The following is a 20,319-nucleotide window of genomic DNA, read 5'->3' as shown; positions in this document are numbered from 1 at the left end:
ACATGGCAAGCACTCTTGCCACTAGGCCATATCCCCAGCCCAAAGTAACTTTTTAAAAATTACCTTTTATTGTTAAAATACTTTCAGTCCCTCTTTCTATTGATTTATTTTTTTTTTTATTCTTTCATAGTGCTGCGCTTCAAACCTGGTCTTAAGTATACCAGGCAAATGCTGAATACTGAGCTACAACCCCTACAGAACCCTTTTCTTCTAGACATAATGTTCCTCAGGCTATGTACTAATTGCCATGTTGGTGGTAAATAGTAAAATCACTTTTATGTAATCAAATCAACATAGTTCTTCCCCTGAGGGATATTACCAAAATAGGAACGGTGAACTAAAGACAAAAAGATATGAACCATACTTTGAAAATAAACTTCAAAAATAACATTCAACCAATATTTACTATATCCTGACCACACAGTTTTCAAGCAGAAATGTGATAATGACATAGTCCTTCCATTTAGAGCAAATAGCAACAGTTGCAGTGTTTCTTTGTTTTTAAGTGTTTTGGGTAAATAGTTATGTACATAAATTCCTTTTTTTTTTTTTTTGGCCAGTTTTGGGGCTTGAACGCAGGACCTATGCACTGTCCCAAGCTTCTTTTGCTCAAGGCTAGCATGCTACCTCTTGAGCCATAGCACCAGTTCTGGCTTTTTCTGTTTATATGGTTGAGAGGAATCACTCTACCACTGAGCCACAGTCTCAACCTCTAAGTTTCTTTCCTTTTAATTGTGTTGCATAGATGACTCTCCATTTTATACAATTTGTCCAGCAGACAATAAAACTTTCAGATAAATTGTCTTGGTCTCCAGCCTAGCTCAGCGGGATTGTACTCAGGAGTCACAATCAGAGAACCTGAGGACTGTTTAGTGAGCCTTCAGCAGAGGGAACCACTTCATTCTTTAGATATAAATTTTTTCAGTATGAAAGACTAGGTTACAGCAGGTATTCTAGAGTGATACATAGACCTAAGGTTGTAAATGGACAAATTGTGTCCTCAAATAGTTGCAATATCTTCTAGAAGTGAGGAAGAGCCAACAAATATGATTTGTCCAACTGGCTCCTTTATGCAGATGCCTTGTATTCATCACTCTTTAGCAGTTTTTTGTTGTTGTTTGTTTTGCCAGCCCTGAGCCTTGAACTCAGGGCCTGGGCACTGTCTCTGGCTTCTTTTTGCTCAAGGTTAGCACTCTACCACTTGAGCCACAGTGCCATTTCTGGCTTTTTCTATATACGTGGTGCTGAGGAATTGAACCCGGGGCTTCATGTATACAAGGCAAGCATTCTATCACTAGGCCATATTCCCAGCCCCTTGTTTAACTTTTGACTTTTCCATATCATTCACAAATCTAGCAATAGCATCTGATGGGAAAGAGTGAAACATGGATTATCAGGCCACATTCCAGACCTACAGCATCTCTAGGATTGAATATAGGAATGCTCTGTGTGTGTGTGTGTGTGTGTGTGTGTGTGTGTGTGTGTGTGTGTACCAGTCCTGGGGCTTGAACTCAGGACCTGGGCCCTGTCCCTGGGCTATTTAGCTCATGGTTAACACACTACCGCTTGAGGCGCAGCTCCACTTTTAGCGTGCTAGTGATTAAGTGGAGATGAGAGTCTCATGGACTTTTCTGCCCAGGCTGACTTCAAACCATGATCTTTGAGGGCTTGGAATATGGTCTAGTAGTAGATTTCTTGCCTCATATACCTGAAGCCCTTGGTTCAATTCCCCAGTGCTACATATATAGAAAAAGCCAGAAGTGGCACTGTGGCTCAAGTGATAAAGTGCTAGTCTTGAGCAAAAAGAAGCCAGGGACAGTGCTCAGGCTCTGAGTTCAAGCTGCAGGACTGGTAAAACAAAACAAAACCCACCATGATCCTCACATCTCAGCTTCCTGAGTACTTAGGGTTAATAGTAGGTGTAAGCCACCAGTGCTCAGAACCTTCTTTCTTTTTCTTTAAATATTCATATATATTGCTAGGGATGGAAACCAAGACCATGCTAAATCAACAATCTAACACTGAGCTTCACCCCAGCCCCTAGTAATCTCTCTTCTTCTAACAAATCTCATATGTTTTTCCACCATTTTGAACTCTGGACTTTGTGCTCTCACTTAGCTTTTTTTTACTCACAGATAATTCTTTGCCACTTAAGTCACACTTCCAGTTCTGGCTTTTTGGTGGTTAATTGAAAATAAAATCTCTTGGATTTATCTACTCAGGCTGACTTCGAACCTTGATCCTCAGATCTCAGCCTCCTTGAATAGCAAGGATTCTGGCCCACAAAGACACTGGTGCCCAGCAACAAATCTTTTACCAGATTCTTCTTATGTATTCAGTGGCACTGATCCTCTGACCTCCTTGTACATTACAACTCCCTAGAAATTGTTTTCTTTCCCACACCCTCTGTCTTCTCTTTCTTTCTTACCCCTGGAGTTGTTAAAGATCTCCTGCATCGAACCAAAGCCTTGTGCACCGCTCTGTATCCATCTTTCAAAGGGAAGGTAACGCAGAAGCCAAATGGATGTTCGCTTGTCTACTCTTCTCAGTTTATCCCATTTTTATCATCCTTTCATCTCCTGTCCATGTGCCAAGAAAAAAGTCTGAATCTAACCCACTATCCACATGAGACCATCCCAAGAGCCCACCTTCAATCCATATCAAATGTGAAAATATTTTTCCAGAAACCTATGTGCTGCTTCTTCTGGTAAATCATCAGCACATAAGCGTCCCAGTTTTGCAAGGTAAATTTCGAGAACTTGAAGAGGGAAAGTCCTAAGCAATTAATACATGTTTACAAAATAGGTAAGCTACAAAGGTGTGTGTGTGTGTGTGTGTGTGTGTGTGTGTGTGTGTGTGTGTGCTCGCGTGCAAGCTGCAAAGTGTGTGTGCTTGCACATGCGTGCCAGTTAACTCAGGGCCTGGGCTGAATTTTTATCCCAAGGCTAGAACTCTACCACTTAAGACACAGCTCCACTTCCAGCCTTTTGGTAGTTAATTGGAGATAAGAGTCTCATGGACTTTCCTGGGCTGACTTTGAACCTCAATCCTCAGCTCTCAATCTCCTCCCAAATAGCTAAGATTGCAGGTGTAAGTCCATGACACACAGCCAAAGTAGGGTTTTTTGTTTTAAAGATTATTTGCATTAATTTAATTTATTAAACTTTCTCTTAATTCATTTGGAGTTCCTTCCTCCAAAAATGAGTAACTGGATATCTTTTTTGGTGTAAATTTTGCTACCCAACACATATTGGGCTGGCAACACTACCAGCCAGATTCCAAAAGGAGGCTAGGAGTGTCAAGATACCTGGAAACTAGTAAATCATTACTTCCTAAAAAGTGATAATAGAAGCGTGCCAGCGGCTCATGCCTATAATCCTAGCATCTCAGGAGACTAAAATCTGAGGATCCCAGTTCAAAGCCAGTTTGGGCCAGAAACGTTTGTGATATTCTTATCTCCAATTAAGCACCCCAAAATCAGAAGTAGTGCTGTAGCTCAAAGTGGTTAAGCACTAACTTGGAGTGAAAAAGCTCAGGGACAACACCCAGGCCCTGAGTTCAAGCCCCATGACTGACAAAAAACAAAAACTCCTGGCTGAAAATTACCCAAAGCAGTGAATGGGAAGACTTACCCCCAGGATGGTTTTTGATATTGATAAAAAGTCAGCTAAGTTTATTGACTTGACTCAACAAAACTTCACTGTCATTGTGACATCAGAATGCTACTCCATAGTAAATAACTAAGGGAATAAAAAATGAGAGATCTGCAGGCTGAACAAGAATGTGGAGAGTAAACTAAACCAGGTCAGGTTTAAGACTTACTTCCTTTATGACAAGAACCAGGCATAATAGTACATGCTTGTAATCCCAGCACTTGGGAAGCTATGGACTGCAAATTCCAGACCAGCACACTACTTAATGTTCCTCAGTTCTCACCCACTTGGAGCAACCTGAGAGACAACTCTGCTCTCACCTCCATGGGTCCAGAAGTTTCTTCTCTAGAAAACTGAGGATTCCAGAGAAGGCCAATGCATAGAAATCATTCAGCAGGGAGGACCCACTGGGTTGGAATTGACTGGGGGGGGGGGGGTAGGGTAAGACACCCCCCACACTCTGCTACACCACCACAACATCTTTCACTTCTCCCTACGCTCCAGCCACCAGGACTCCTTTGGAAAGGGGAAAAAAATCTGCGTTACAAAAAATATGGTAAGTCTAGACTATTTTCATGTGTTATGGCTGTGGATTTCTTTGGATTTGCTTTTACCTTTTTTTTGTTTTTGGCCAGTCCTGGGTGCTTTTACCTTTTTTAAATTATTACTTTGTGCCAGTCCTAGAACTTGAACTCAGGGACTGCGTGTTGTCCCTGAGCTTTTTTTTTTGGCTCAAAGCTAGCATGCTACCCCATGAGCCACAGGTCCACTTTGGGCTTGTGCTGATTAATTGGAGATGAGTCTCACAGACTTTCCTGACCAAACTGGATTCAAACTACTCCTCAGATCTCAGCCTTCTGAGTAGCTAAGATTGCTGATGCCCAGCTTTTTACTTTTATTGTTTTTCTTCTCTCTACCCCACCACCCCCCCTATTATATTCTTGCCTGTACTAAGGGTAGAAAAAAAATCAGAGTAATACAATTTGCAGGCAAGGGAAATTAATGTATAACCCCACAGTTTATTCCGTGTAAAGGATTTCAAATTCATTGTCCCTTATAAAAATTTCAATAAGTCTATTAGGTACATATAACCACTAATCCCACTTGAGAGATGGGGAAACAGCCTTAGGTAAAGGAGTTGCCAAGATCATGAAGGCTAGTTGTGGTGAAGCTGGACCTTAAATCCAGGAAGAGTGTCTTCACCAGGAACTGCCTGAGGGTTTTTTTTTTTTTCATGTCAAAAGAAATGTGTGGTACTTTCCACACATTATATTATATTATCATTATATTTTATCTTTGTTGTGAATTTTCAGCAGACTAGGGAAAACTCTGGTCAATGGCATTCCTTCTCTACTTAGCACAGGGGACTTGGCTCTGTGTGTGTGTGTGTGTGTGTAGTTTTTTTCTTGTCTAGTGCTCCCTATCCTGTAGCTCAAACTATCACATCTCTCATAGTCATTGAATTGGTCCTTAAGATCTATGGACAGAACAAGTTTGTTCTAGTAGAAAGAATATAACTATTACTAATATAGCACTGCTTCATTTGGTGAAGCACCAACAGTGATGTCATATAGCACAAAGCCTTGAACTATGATGAAAATGACACTCTCTATGATCTTCTCCTTAGGCCCAGAATTCTTCTCTGATAATGAAAACACACAAAAAACAATCTTTTAGATGGTGGCTTTAATGTACCTTAGCATATTCCTCAAGACTGCCAAAGACCAACAGAGACAGTGAATAAAATTGAAGTACTTTATATGTGTGAAAATTGAATTTAGACTTTGCTCTAAATTTTCTCAAGGCTAGCACTCTACCACTTGAGCCACAGCTGCACTTATGGCTTTTTGGTTTTTCTTTTATGGACTTTCAGGCCCAGGCTGGTTTCAAACCATTATCCTCAGATCTCCTTTGTTTTTCAAGGAGTGTAGTTTTCCTTTTCACCCTGACTTTATGAATGAAAGTATTAAGTGTTTCCTATATTCTACTTTTGTAGGTTCTAGTTCACTTTATTTCACCCCCCCAGGCCTTCAACTGTGCAACTTCTAGCTAGTTGTGATGGTTTAAAAATATCTTCAAATCTTTTTATAGTCCTCAAAGAATCTGATTCTCCTCCCTCAGTGGGAGCCAGACTTAAGCCTCTCACCTCTAATAAATAGAATGTGGTGGGAGTGAGGAAATGTGACTTCTAAGACTGCATCATAAAAGGCCCTGCTGCTTCTATTCTCTCTTGAACCACACACATTAGGAAGCCAGTGCCATGTGATAAGGACACTAGCAGTATGGAGAAGCCTTACATGGCAAGCTGATCAGCTGTATGGGAAATGCCCTAAAAGTTGATCCTTTCAGGCTCAGATCATGGCAGCTACATTCAACTGCAACCTTATGAAATACTTCAGCCAGAATCCCTCAAACTTACCCATATCTGAATTTGGGGTCCATTGTCAGAGACAATAAATGTTTAGTATATTAAGAATGGTGGGGCTGAGGATATAGCCTAGTGGCAAGAGTGCCTGCCTCGGATACACGAGGCCCTAGGTTCTATTCCCCAGCACCACATATATAGAAAGTGGCCAGAAGCGGCGCTGTGGCTCAAGTGGCAGAGTGCTAGCCTTGAGCAAAATGAAGCCAGGGACAGTGCTCAGGCCCTGAGTCCAAGCCCCAGGACTGGCCAAAAAAAAAGAATGGTGGCTAGGAATGTGACTTAGAGGTAGAGTGCTTGCCTAGCATGCATGAAGCACTGGGTTCGATTCCTCAGCACCATATAAACAGAAAAGGCTGGAAGTGGTGCTGTGGCTCAAGTAGTAAGAGTGCTAGCCTTGAGCAAAAGGAAGCTAGGAACAGTGCTCAGGCCCTTAGTTCAAGCCCCAGGACTGGCAAAAAAAGAGTGGTAAGCCTAAGGTTGATCCATTCTGTAGCAATAGATTAAAGTAGTATACTGCTTTTCTTCATAAATATAAGGACTTTCTTACACATATGAAGAACTAGCATAAAAATGTGGGTATGGAGCCAGGAGTTGGTGGCTCAGTCCTGTAATCCTAGCTATTTGAGAGGCTAAGATTTGAGGCTTGGTGTTTGAAGCCAGCCCCCAAACAGGAAAGTCTGTGAGATTCTTATCTCTAAGTGGAGCTGTGGCTCAAGTGCTAGACCACCAGCCTTGAACAAAAAAGCTCAAGGACAGTTTCCAGGCCCTGAGTCCAAGCTGTAGGACCAGCACATACACACACACACACACACACACACACACACACACACACACACACAAATGTGGATAAGTTGGCATCCTTACATGAAGGCAGTCCTGAGTATGAGTAGTGTCAAGGCTGTATCTTAGATACTTCCTGGTGAAATCTGTCTTCTTGGCTCTTGCTGCAACTGAGTATTTTTTTTTTTTTTGTCAGTTGTGGGGCTTGAACTCAGGGCCTGGGTGCTATCCCTGAGCTCTTTTGCTCATGGCTAGTGCTCTACCACTTTGAGTCACAGCACTACTGATTTTCTGGTGGTTAATTGGAGATAAGAATCTCATGAACTTGCCTGTCTGGGCTGGCTTTGAGCAGGGATCCTCAGATCTCAACCTCCTTAGTTAGGACCACCAGTGTGAGCCACCAGTGCCTGCCTGGTGGCTAAGTACTTTAACACTGTTGTTTGTAAAGTAAGCTTACTTGTGGTTAACTACCTGGTGGGTAGAGAGGGGTAGTAAACCAATTACACAAAGGCTGTGTTTTTCTTTTGACTAAAAATCCTAGGAAAAATTGACCCACTGTGCTGTTGCTACCTCCTCCTGGACTAGAAAGACAATAAATGAATTTGAGAACATTTCCATAGTTTGACTCAGGAAGATATTTGGGAAACAAGGCCTCAAATAAATGTGCACAGCTGTTATAAACATCAGTTTTAAAATCTACATAATTCAAAACATTCAAAAAATGACAGAGCCAAGTTGGTTCATACTGTTAATACCAAGCTGAACTGCTTTTTCTTTTTCCTGGTTGGCCTTCCCTTCTTCCGGAGACCCTAACTTCGAAACTTACCTGTTTTGTTTGATTTGGTGCAACACTTGTTGCTCTATTAATTATCTTCCTAGAATATTTACCAATAGGGTCCCTGAAATATTGAAGAGTTCCTTTCTCAGAGGACTAAGAAAACCTAAGGCAGGCTCCAAGATGGAGCCTGTTGTTGCCAATTGAGCTCACAGTACAATGACAGTGACCCCGAATGTGAGAACAGTATGTAAGGTGCAGGAACTCGGTGAACACTTGAACACTGGAAACTAGAAAAAGAACTTGTTTTCCCAAGCATACATAGAGGCCTGTGTGTGTCCCAGAACATTGAGAAGATAACACCAAGGAGGTTCATTTCAGTTGTGCACATTGTATCCAGGGAACAATGGCCATTAAGTGGCGCTCAGTCTGTAATTCTTTTCCTTCTACCCAGAGGATTAGAGACAAACACAAGCAGGTTAAATTTAGACTTAGGGGTTTTGCTTTCACTCCGGTCAGCTCCAATTCACACTCTGTGAAAGGGCAGATCTTGCAGTCTGCCCTTCCCATGGAGTCTTCTAGATTCATTTTCTCCACCAGAAAGAGATGGCAGTAATATCCAGGACTTGGGGGAGAAGCTACTGGCATTGGAACAGTTGGAACAGTGCATTTCTTTTAGGAGCAGAAAATATTCTGAGAGGAACTGCAACATATTTTAGCAGTTTTGGTCTTTTGTTTTTTTCTTAATCTCAAAAATGGGCTGCACTGCCGATACTATACAAGTTCAAGGCTAAGTAGCCAAACCTTTCTACATGACTGGATGGCAGTAGCTCTTGGTTCAGAAGACAGCAAAAATTCTTCTTTCAAGAATAGTACTGGTACTGCGGCTGGAACTCAGGGATGTGTGTTCTTGCTTGGCTCAACTGGCTCCATCTCCACTTAAGACTTTATTCCATTTAATAGGAGATAGGAATCTTGCGGCTGGAACTCAGGGATGTGTGTTCTTGCTTTGGCTCAACTGGCTCCATCTCCACTTAAGACTTTATTCTACTTAATAGGAGATAGGAATCTTATGAATTTGCCTGCACAGACTGGCTTCAAATTGTCGTTTTTGAATTGTCATTGTTATGTAACTGTCAAGTAGCTGACTTTTTTTTTTTAAATAAAATTCAAGTAAGTTTTACGACTTTCTATTTTTCCCCCTCTGCAAGTGGCCATAGGCACTTTGATCCAGAGCTGGTTAGGTCATGGAAAGTTCAGAATAATAACATGTTTGTTTTTTTCTTCTTTTTTGTCAGACATGGGGCTTACACTCAGGGCCTGGGCACTGTCCTTGAGCTCTTTCACTCAAGGCTAGTGCTCCACCATCTTGAGTCACAGTACCACCTTTGGGTTTTACGGTGGTCAGAGATAAGAATCTCATAGCCTTTCCTGCTTGGGCTGGCTTTGAACCACAGTCCTCAGATCTCAGCCTCCTGAGTAGCTAGGATTAAAGGTATGAACCACCGGCACCTGGCCATACTACCATTTTTAAATAAAACATTGGCAGTAAACTATTTCACAGGTATCGGTGGCCTGTTATTTTCTGTGAAGATTTTAAGCATTGTGGACATAGTATCACACTATGTTTTACCTACTCCAGAAACACTCCCTGGAGAATGCTGCTTAGGGGTGGGATTTGTGTCTCACAGGATGCCACATTCTCTTGTCCTTGGTAAGGTGTCCACATCTTCCAAGTAGCAGCCCCTCCAGGTGGAACACAGAAAGAACTGACTGATAGAAGTGTGGGCTGAATTCTTCCATTGCCCAAACTCACTAGCTTCTTTGTGTTGACTCTTTGAAACAATGATGCTATGATATACATGCTGTGGGAGTAACTGATAGTAAGTATCAAATGTTTGGAATAGTGCCTAGTCTTCAGCAAGCCCTTAATGAATGTTAGCGGGTGGGCTGGTATGTAGTTCACTGGCAAAGCCCTTGCCAAGCAAGTGCAACATCCTGAGTCTGAAGACAAAATAACACTAGCTGGTAATGTTCAATACTGTAGGGATATGCAAATACAGTAAATCTGAACTGTAGGGCTATTAAAGACAAACAGCTCACATTTTCAAATCTGAATTAGACAATTTGTATTCTAAAACACACATACACCAATCTGTACCAATTAAATACAATAAAGTTGAAAAGGGGATATAAATTACAGGTTTTTCTTTTTTAAAAACAGACAATAGTAAAATAACTACAGTCAGTTCACTATACACAAAAAAATCATGAACAGCAGCTTTTCAATAAAGTCTCCAATATATCTGACTCATTTACGGATGCAAAGAACTTAAGGTACATACAGCAGGCTGTGCACATTCTCTTGCTCTTCCTCTCATGACACATCTGTATCTGTACAGACCAATTGTACAAGAATCTACAGAATAGGTAAAGTACTGTAGCACAAATGTCAACAAGCATAATCTACTGTCTCCACTCACAGGAGAGAACCTTACAACTGAAGACACAACATCGAGGTCATCTGTATTCAACCATCTTCAAAAACAGTAAATGGTGAACCTTTCAACTCTGTAGTTCAGGCCATCTTCTCAGCTTTTTTTTTTTTTTCAGAATTAACAGCAAAACCACACCACAATTAAATCTATCAATCACAAAATACACACACACACACACACACATACACACACATCCTTCCTCTAGTTCCTAACCCCAACCATTGGTGCTCCTTGTGTTTGCTTACAGTAATACTGTTCTCTGCATTACACCTGCCTAATTGGGTTGAATCAAAGTACAGGAAACACTGGGCCAGAGTGACAGCCCCAGTCATGTCAATGGTTATAATACAATGTCAAGTCGACAAGTGTTGGGCCAGGTGGAAGACAATAGCTGGGAGAATTCTCAGTGTGCTTAGGAAACAGAGGACAGAGAAGGGCAGCACATGGCTTGGTAGCCAAGGGAAGTATGGCACCAAACTTGCAGTCAAATATATATATGCTCACTGAAACAAGAGTGGACACCAAAGACATTCAGTCTCATGGAAGTTCTTTGGTTATATAAAGAACAGCATCTGTAACCTTTTCCTGTAAAGATGGATTTACAAATTCATCCATAGGCAATAAAATATTTTTCATCTAATCATGTAAAAACAATTGCCCAAGTTAAATGGTAATAAAGTCCAGTACCTTATCACTTTTCTACAAATCCTTTTACCTGCATCTTAATGTGCAGCCTGTCTCTGAACAGACATACTATAAACATTTCATATACATAATATATATTATTTATAAAAAAAACAAATTAGAGTGTTGACTCAGATTCTACCATAAGAACTGATTCAAACTATACAAGAATAAAGTCTGTCTGAATTTGTAGAGGTCTCTACACCATGGGGATGTGTAGTAAGTGCAAACAAAAATACTGTCACTTAGTTTGATCCAGGATTTCAGTTCTCTTGCTTTCTGGAAAAAGCCGAGGCTGCAAGTCACCCCAGAAGCAAAGTGCTGCTTCGCTGGCGGGGGTGGGGAGGCACAGGGCTCCCCGTGCTGGTCTGAGGTCAGGCTGGATTGCAGCAAGCTGTAAGACGGAGCTGGTGCTTTCCCATGATGACCAGGTGAGCAGAACTGTTGAGCTGTGGCCACGCCTGGGCACGTTTGCTGCCTCTCACCGTGTGGCTGTGCTCCCCTGGAATGCAGAGGCTGGTGAGTCCAAGCTCCTTGTCCCTGCCTCTACAAGGGGCCCACCCCTGAGGGGCCTCTGTCTGAAGGGACCTGTTGGACTGGATTTCTAATGGAATCCACAGCACACAAGGGAAAATCTTAAGGCCAAAGATGAAGCTCCTATGAAGTGATCCATGCTCTATGTCACTAAAATCAAATTTTAGTATTTAAAGGGTTCTCAAATAGACTTTAATACTGTTAGAACAAATGTGCTTGCCTAGCATTCAAACCCTATCACTGCAAATAACAAAACACTAATGTGATAAAAAGGCAAACAAAAACAACCCCAAAAAACTAAAGCAAAGAAATAAAAATCCCCATAATCCTATTTATCTTGGTACAACAAACATTGCCAAAGAATCCACTTTTAAGATAAGCTGTTTTGTCCGCGACACACCATTGCAAGATCTTCTGAAAGGGAGACAGTATTTGTTGGGTTCTCAAGAATCTAGGCAAGTAGGGTTGTGACATCCCTTCCCTCTGTGGCCCATCTTCTCAGAAAGATTCTTAGACACTCCACTTTTCCTTACTTTATCCTGGGGGGGTGGGGTGGGGGGGTGGTATGAAAACCTTATTTCCCCTCTTCCACTTAAGGGTGGTATAACACTGAAGGGTGGTATAATTCCTGGGAATCTAATTTTTTTTTTTTTTGCCAGTCCTGGGGCTTGAACTCAGGGCCTGAGCACTGTCCCTGGCTTCTTTTTGCTCAAGGCTAGCACTCTAACACTTGAGCCACAGCGCCACTTCTGGCTTTTTCTATATATGTGGTGCTGAGGAATCAAACCCAGGGCTTCATGTATACGAAGTGAGCACTCTACCAGTAGGCCATATTCCCAGCCCTGGAATTTGATTTTTTGCAGGGCACCTTTCTCATCATTCCCCAGTGAGTCTGTGGCATACTGAGGGTTTAGAAGAAAACCCAATCCAGATTTTATTTCAAGATAAATAGGGGAAAAAAATGTTTTGCTTGCAAGAACAAATTGGAGTAGTGAATGGCTTTCTTTTTTAATATGATGCTAGGGATTGAACCTGGGACCTTACACATGTTGAGCTAGATCCTCCCATACACACACACACACACACACACACACACACACACACACACACACACACGCTTAATTTCTGGCTTTTGGGGTTAAAGATAAAAGTCTCATGGACTTTCCTGCCCAGTCTAGCTTCAAACTAATCCTCAGATCTCAGCCTCTTGAGCAGCTAGGATTACAGGCCCGAGTCACAAGAATCTAGCAGCACTGTTATTTTGTGGATGTATGCCAATCCGGGGGTTTAAACTCAGGGCCTAGGCACTGTCCCTGAAGGTGTGTGTGTGTGTGTGCTCAAGGCTAGACTAGTCTTCTACCACTTGAGCCACAGCTCCATTTCTGGCTTTTTGATGGTTAATTGGAGATAAGAGTCTCATAGACTTTTCTGCCCATGTTGGCTTTGAACCTGAATCCTCAGATCTCAGTCTCCTGAATAGCTAGGATTATAGGTATGAGCCACTGGTGCCCAGTAGCTTTATTATTCTTATGAGGAGAGAAAAGCTGTTCTTTTTTTTTTTTTAACCTGTAAGAGATCACTGGTTAGTGGTTGGTGCTTATTTGAGTATGCTGCGTAAATGACTATACACAAACATGTTAAAGGCTAATATGGAAAGAAGGGATGTAGGGAAGCTTGGGAACTCCTATGACGAATAACTTCCTCAGCAAACAGTTGGAGAGGTACCATAGCTATGACATCCTTTACTAAGCTTCTGTCTGGTTGGGTTCACTCAATGTTTTGCCAAGCTATGGCATGCCTATGATTTATACAGGTATGGGACCAAGAACAGGGTGGGGGGAGGGAGGAAATGTGAACAGAAAGAAATGGCAGTGCTTAGAAACAGATTCCTTAGAAGCTGATAATCTCTTGTTCACATAATTCATTGTTTTTATATAGCAAAAACCTATTTTGTTCCAATATGGAAATTAAATAATATTATAAGCCAATCTGGATAACAGCCAAAACCCAAACTTCAATTGCTCAGGAAATTTGCCTATTCCTTCCTGAAACACACTTTTTCACCAAATTACTTATTTTCTTACAGTTGCTAGTGTGATTTGTTTTTTCTTTTCCAGTGCTGGGAATGGAATCTAGGACCAATGATCTACCACTGAGCGACACCCACAGCCCAGAGTTTTTCCTCTTTCTTACTCATACAAAAGTAAAACAGGATATAGTAATCAAAGGATAAACAAACTAAATCACATGGTAGATGCTACCAGATGATTTGGAGATGGGCCAAAGCCACCAGAGAATTAACATGAGGTTAAATGATCCTTAGCCATCTGAATGTTTAATTCAACATAATTTCAATATGCCAATTAAAAAAAATCCATTGGTCCTATATATTTCATTGTTCCCAAAGCAGATCTGCTCTTCCACAGGGAATGACCTGCATAGGTTGAGAGCTTGCTCCCCAGTGGGTTTATCTTCCCTACGAAGTTTCCTGCGGTGAAGGACCTCTCAGGGTAGGCGTACAATTAGACATGCTCACTGAGAACCCAGAACCCGGTGGGCTGTCTCTGACATTTATTACCTGGTTATTCTCTAACTTGTTAGGCAGCTGTCCATCGTCCTGTGGCCCACCGGGGGCACTCTCACTGTCTGCTTTACTTGGAAGATTTATCCTACCGGATGGCTGTCCAGAAGAAGAATCTGTCAGACCATCAAAATCTTTTCCATCTGACACACCCATGAACTCTGTGAAGGAATGATCCTCCAGGATGTTTGTGGTATGTTCTACTGTCACCTCCCTCGGACAGAAGTCTCTGGCCGGTTGGCCATTTTTGCTGGGGCAGGCATCTAGTGCTGAATGTGAACTAGTCCTGCAAATCACTTTAGAGTTTTTTTCAGGGGTGCTCGGGGATGAAGTGCTCCCTTTGGCTAAGGCACTGTTTTCCTTGGGTGGCACCACAATGATTTTATCTTTTTCCAAGCCTTTTTCTTCCTCCATCAACTCTTTGCTTGTGGATGGTCTGAAATCATGCACAAGCGAGGGCCCAGGGTGCTCACTGGAGTCTGGCTCCTTTGTCTGAATGGTGAGCTGGTCTGAGCTATCACTAGAAGGGACCGCCATGTCAGACAGAGTGGCATTGGAGGCACTGTGGGAAAAGTAGCCACTGGTAATACTGCTGGTGGTAGGGCTACGAGACACTTCCTTCTCCAAGACCCGTGAGTTTGTCAGGTCTACTTTAGAAGAAAACCATTCCCTGTTCTCCAAGCTGGCGTTGTAAACACTGAAGTCAGCAAACTCCACGGGTACGTAAGGCTGGGAACTTATCAGCTTCCGGTTAATAGCTTCCAGCTCATTTTCTTCCTCCTCAGAGTCCTAGAGGAAAGAAGCAAACTTCAGTCACTAACTCTTTGTGGAAACAGTATTAGTTTGACAAGTTTTAGCTACTTCATTATGAAAAGCTCTCACACTCACATCTTCAATTTTTCCTCTCCTCCCCACCCCAAGTTTGATCAAATCTTGTCACCTATTGTAGACATGAGTATTCTATTCTCTGAGCTGTATGAACATAAAACCTAATATAAAGGCACTTATTTTCTTCTACACTCACTTCAAGTTAATGAGAAACCTTTCCTTCTTTGGTTTATGAAAAGGAATGGTTTACAATGGGCTTTTTCTTGGTTACTCATGGTGTATTCTCTTTTGTCCTTATAAGTGAGCAGAAGGAAAGCTAGAATCAGAACAACCACTCCTGCATTTGGTCTTGAAATCTTCACCTTGGGAACAAGGTATGACAATAAAGGTATCCTGTGAGAAGTTTCTGAACTGCTTTGTGAGGGGAGGGAGCAGTAACATATAAATCACTACAGCAGAAAGGAGGCAAAGAACACAGTTTCAACCCTTATTCGTAGTATTACACTAAACACTGTAACAAGGAAAAATATTAATAATGATTTAGGAGCATGAATTTGGCTAGAAAATGAGGATTATAGGTAGTAAGTTCAAATGAAATTCTCATTTAGGTAGTTTTGGAACTTTGTAAAGATTGCTAAGTATGCAAAAGTGGTTGGTGTTTTATCAATCTCATCAAAGTGAATGATATTTTAAAAGATTTGGTAGAAAACATTGTAAAACATGTTGGTGTTTTATGTTCAAATAAAAATAAATGTTATATCTCATTATTTTAAATTAGCCTCACAAAGGAACATTACGAAGACTGCCATTTACTGAGTATTGAACTCAGGGCCTCACACATGCTAGTCCAAGCAATTTACCACTTTAGCTATGCTTCCAGCCCAAACATTGCTTTTTAGATCTGATTTTAAAATTGCCTGAGGATTTCTGGAGAATTGGTGGTAAGTTGAAAGAGATATGGTCCCTCTCTCAGTGAGTTAAGACTTGAGCCCTTGCTTTTGAATTCTGCTTGGATGGGTATACGTCTCATTTGAAGCAGAACTTACAACTTCAGAAGTATTTAGGTTTTTCCCCACCAGTCATCTGGTTTGACAGACAAGCTACTTAAAATACTTGTACAATTATAAGGACTAAGAGACTGTAAAAATGCAGAACCAAAGCCTTAGTCATTAAGGTTGCAATCCGAGAGCAGGAAGGGGTGGGGAGAGAAGGGAGGATGACATGTGAGAGACAGCAATCATCACAAAGTGACAGATGGCTGTTTACAAATGAGCTGTTCTGTGGGTGTGTATACTCGTGCACGTGGGTGCTTGTGCTCAAGTTCTAGAGATTGATATCAGGGCCTGGACACTATCCCTGAGATTTTTTGCTCAAGGCTAGCACTCTACCCCTTGGGCCACAGCTCCACGTCTAGCTTTTTGGTAGTTAACTGGAGATAAGAGTTGGCTTTGAATCCTGATCTCAGATCTCAGCCTCCAGAGTAGCTAGGATTACAGGCATGAGCCATTGGTATTTGGCCATCTGTCCAATCTTATGTTCATACTTTCTTTCCTTGGCCTCCCAGAGGATGCTCAAAAACAGCTTTTATTATCTTTACTGATGCTCAGTATAAAAAATAATATAAGAGGCCTAGTTTATATGGAATCTGTCATACTGTGAGCACTCATTTGATGCTGACTAACTCTTCAAAGCCAGGCATGGTAGCTCATTCCTGTAATCTTAGCTGCTCAGGAGGCTGAGATCTGAGGATCACACAGTTTGAAGCCAGCTTGTGCAGGAAAGTCTGTGAGACTCTCATCTCCAATTAATTGCCCAAAGGGCAGAAGTGGAGCTGTGGCTCAAGTGGTAGAGTATTAGCTTTGAGCAAAAACTCAGAGACAGCCCCAGGACTGGCACACACAATAAAAATAAGGTAACAGTTTTAAAAATATATTCAAGGCTGAGAGTATGGCCCAGTGATAAAGCACATAGTTATTACCATATCCAAGTCCCTAGATTCAATTTGCAGTTCCAACCAAAGAAATCAAAGTGAATGTATGAAGTCTTTCAAGAAATCAATAATCTTAATTCCTTGGTTATTGAAGGATGATTTTTGGTAGCAAACCAAAAATCTTTAGGAACATTCATAATCTCACTATCTTATCTTTAGCTGCTTTACAAATTAAGTAATACTCTTTTTCTTCCTCTTTTTTTTTTTTTTTAAAGAAAGTAGGTGGGGAGGTATGAGGGACAAGGTAACAAACAGTACAAGAAATGTATCCAATGCCTAACGTATGAAACTGTAACCTCTCTGTACATCAGTTTTATAATAAAAACTTAAAAGAAAAAAAAGAAAGTAGGTGGTGGCTGGGAGTGTAGCTCTCAGGTAGAGTGCTTATACAAGGCACAGGTTTGATTCCCCACACCACAAATACAATAAAAACAAAATTGTACGTAGAAGCTTGATAAGGCCACACAGGCCTGTAATCTAGACACTCAATGAGGCTAGAAAGGAGCATTCAGAGTTCCCAGGCCATCTTGGGCTATCCAGTAAGATCCTGGCTGAAAAAAACTGAAGGTAAATGGGACTGAGTATTCTTTCCTCGGGTTAGTGTGGGAATGTTGGTAAAGGAACAGATTCACTGGAAAGAAGTGTCTGAATCTGTACCCACTGCCTGCTCTTCCGAGATTCATCCTTCTTAGAATGAAGTTTAAAGCATTTGTATCTGTTGCATTTCCTTTTGACATAAGCTGGCAAAATAATGCAATTCTCCAGACCCAAGTTTATCTGTTGCAAGAAACAAACCAAATTTGCAGGTAAGAATCAATGATCTGGGGGACCTGTTTATGCCTCGGTTATTTCTTCTCAAAATCAAGGCAAGCCCTTTCATCCTAAAATATAGTTTTCCTAAATGAAACATTCAAATATGAATTTAAAGAGTAAAAATAGGGAAAAATTATCAAACTAGTTAAAATAAATTACTTTTTGAGGCCATTAGAATGACCTTAGCAAAACTGAAGGAACTTTGGGAAGTTAAATAAGTTTAAATAAGGAGCAGAACACATCTTGAACTTCAAAAGGGGGAAAATGTTCCAGGCACCACCAAGGAAATACTAAAGGACTCAGGAACAATTTAGTCTAGGAAAAAAACAACAAACTGACTTGTGCATGGGATGTGAGGGGGAAAACTAGGAGTGAGGGAAGGAGTGACATAGTCCAAAAAGAAATGTACTCTTTACCTGACTTACAAAACTGTAACCCCTCTGTACATAACAATAAAACATTTTTAAAAGAAAACTGAGTGAAAGTTAAACATCTTCTAGCATTTAAGAAAGTTTACTGAATTATTACCTTCAGAAATAAAGGGGAAAAAAAGGATTTAATTGAATTAAAAATGCAAGTAGAGGAGAGAGTTAGGTTAGATTTTTTTTTTTTCAATATACCAGAAGCACCATTAATCACTGTATCTTAGAGCACATGAAACTAAGCACATTCCTCCAGTGTTTCCGCACCTCCCCAGGCCTGGGGCTTGAACTCTTGGCCTGGACATTGTCCCTGAGCTTTTGTGCTCAAGGCTAGTACTCTACCACTTGAGCTACAGCTCTACTTCTGGTGTTTTGTGGAGGTAAGAGCCTCATAGCTTTCCTGATGGCGCTGGCTTTGAACCTCAATCTTCATATCTCAACCTTCTGAGTAGCTAGGGTTACAGGTGTGAGCCACCAGTCTCAGCTTACAATATATTTTTGTGCGTGTGTATGTGACCAGTACTGGGGCTTGAACGTGAGACATTATTCTTCTTCCCCCCAGCTCCGCCCCCCCCCCCCCCAATCCTGGGGCTTGGGGACTCAGGGCCTGAGCACTGTCCCTGGCTTCATTTTGCTCAAGGCTAGCACTCTACCTCTTGAGCCACAGCGCCACTTCCGGCTTTTTCTGCATGCATGCGTAGGCAAGCACTCTAATAGTAAGCCACATTCCCAGCCCGCGAGACTTTGTTTTGAGCTCTTGTTTGGCTTTTTCATTCAGGGCTGGTGCTCTACCGCTTAAGCAACAGCTCAACTTTCAGCTTTTTGCTGGTTAACTGGAGATAAGAGTCTCATGGACTTGTCTTCCCAGGCTTGAACCTTAGTAAATTCTCAGATCTCAGCCCCCTGAGTAGCTAGGATTACAGGTGTGAGCTACCAGCACCTGGTTTCAGAGACTCTTATCTTCAATTAAGCATTAAAAAAAAAAAAAAAAAAAAAGCTAGAAGTGAAACTGTAGCTCAAGTGGCAGAGTGCTAGCCTTGAGCAAAAAAGTTCAGGGACAGTGCCCAGGTCCTGAGTTCAAGCCCCAGGACCAAAGCAAAAACAAGCAAGCAACAAACAACTAAAAGTGTGTGGATATTAGTGCTTCTAAGAATGACCGTAGTTCTATTAGTCTGACTCTGATTGTCTGGTTTTTTCCCCCCAAATACCAGAGAAAAAAATGAATTTGTATCAAAGAAAGAGTTTACATAAATTCATAATGTGAAAATAAAACTAAAGCTTCCAACAGACAAACTAAAATCTCAAGTCAAACTAACAGTACACTTAAACTCGACCAGAGCACCCTGGAAGACTCTCCATGGAGTCAATTAAACAGCATAGTCAGTAGTCTGAGAGGAGTGCTTAGAAAGCTGGCTTTCGAAGGAGATTGGAAGCACTTCTCTCAAGTCAGACCCCAGCAAGAAAGAGTATCATCAAACCATACTTAGTGTATTTTAGGGTACATTTCATTACAAAGTTTAACTGCTGCTTAAAATTTCTTGGATCATGAGAATCTGGTACTATCATATACTGTATAGATGAGCTGAGTTTTATGTTAAGCCACTTAAAGAAATGTTAAAAAAAAAATGAACTGTGTCCTATCTGTGGCATAAGTCCCAGGGGCATCTGGCAGTCCCTGGATGTATTGTAGAAAAAATGGATTGTTCTGATAGGTTAAAGTTTTGTGTCTGCATACCAGGGAAGAGTCATGACCATCAGACATAGAGCCAGACAATATAAGAGCTAACTGAACAGCCATCTGACTGCCAAGCCCACCCCAGAGCCCTATTAACAGGACAAGAGGTGGTAGGGTAAATGACAAACAGTTATGATTCAGAGATGAGGGGGAAGATGAAGAAGGTTTTATATCCTCATCTCCATCACAAAGCAGGACAAAGGCTTCAGAACAGAACAGGGAGAACCCAGAGGGACAGAAAAAAGGGAAAAGAATACCTTTCTTCTTTGTGTTAGGAACAGCATTTCTTTTTTTTGTGTGTGTGTGTGGGGGGATGGTGGTGCTGGTGCTGGTGGTGGTTGTGGATGGATATGCAGGTACTAGGGCTTGATCAGGGCCTCGATGCTCTTAGTTAGCTTTTTGCTCTCCACCATCTACTGAGCTATAGCTCCACTTCTAGCTTTTTGATGGTTGATCAGAGATAAAAGAGTCCCTCAAATTTGTCTGCACAGGCTAGCTTCAAACTCAACCTCCTCAGTAGCTGGGATTACAAGCAGGAGCCACCAATGCCTGGCTCAGGAACACTGTTTCTTAAGATCTATTAGCAGCCCAACAACATGCA

The 20,319-nt window shown here is 41.5% G+C and overlaps 1 protein-coding gene across 5 annotated transcripts in view; it reads right to left on the bottom strand.

Annotated features, from left to right (window-relative positions):
• Positions 1-9,742: 9,742 nt before the first annotated feature.
• Positions 9,743-20,319, bottom strand: part of Kif13a (kinesin family member 13A) — a 160,018-nt gene continuing 149,441 nt past the window's right edge. For 4 of the 5 annotated variants that reach the window (XM_048348412.1, XM_048348415.1, XM_048348411.1 and 1 more), the window contains one exon: positions 13,464-14,719. In XM_048348412.1, coding sequence (XP_048204369.1) covers positions 13,826-14,719 — 894 coding nt within the window. In that variant the 3' untranslated portion in view covers positions 13,464-13,825. Of the gene's footprint in view, positions 11,318-13,463; positions 14,720-20,319 lie in introns of those variants that run through there. The other variant, XM_048348413.1, reaches the window with a different exon arrangement.

The sequence above is a fragment of the Perognathus longimembris genome, chromosome 6 (assembly GCF_023159225.1).
Source record: "Perognathus longimembris pacificus isolate PPM17 chromosome 6, ASM2315922v1, whole genome shotgun sequence".
NCBI lineage: Eukaryota > Metazoa > Chordata > Mammalia > Rodentia > Heteromyidae > Perognathus > Perognathus longimembris.
This window is presented reverse-complemented; position numbering and strand designations above follow the sequence as displayed.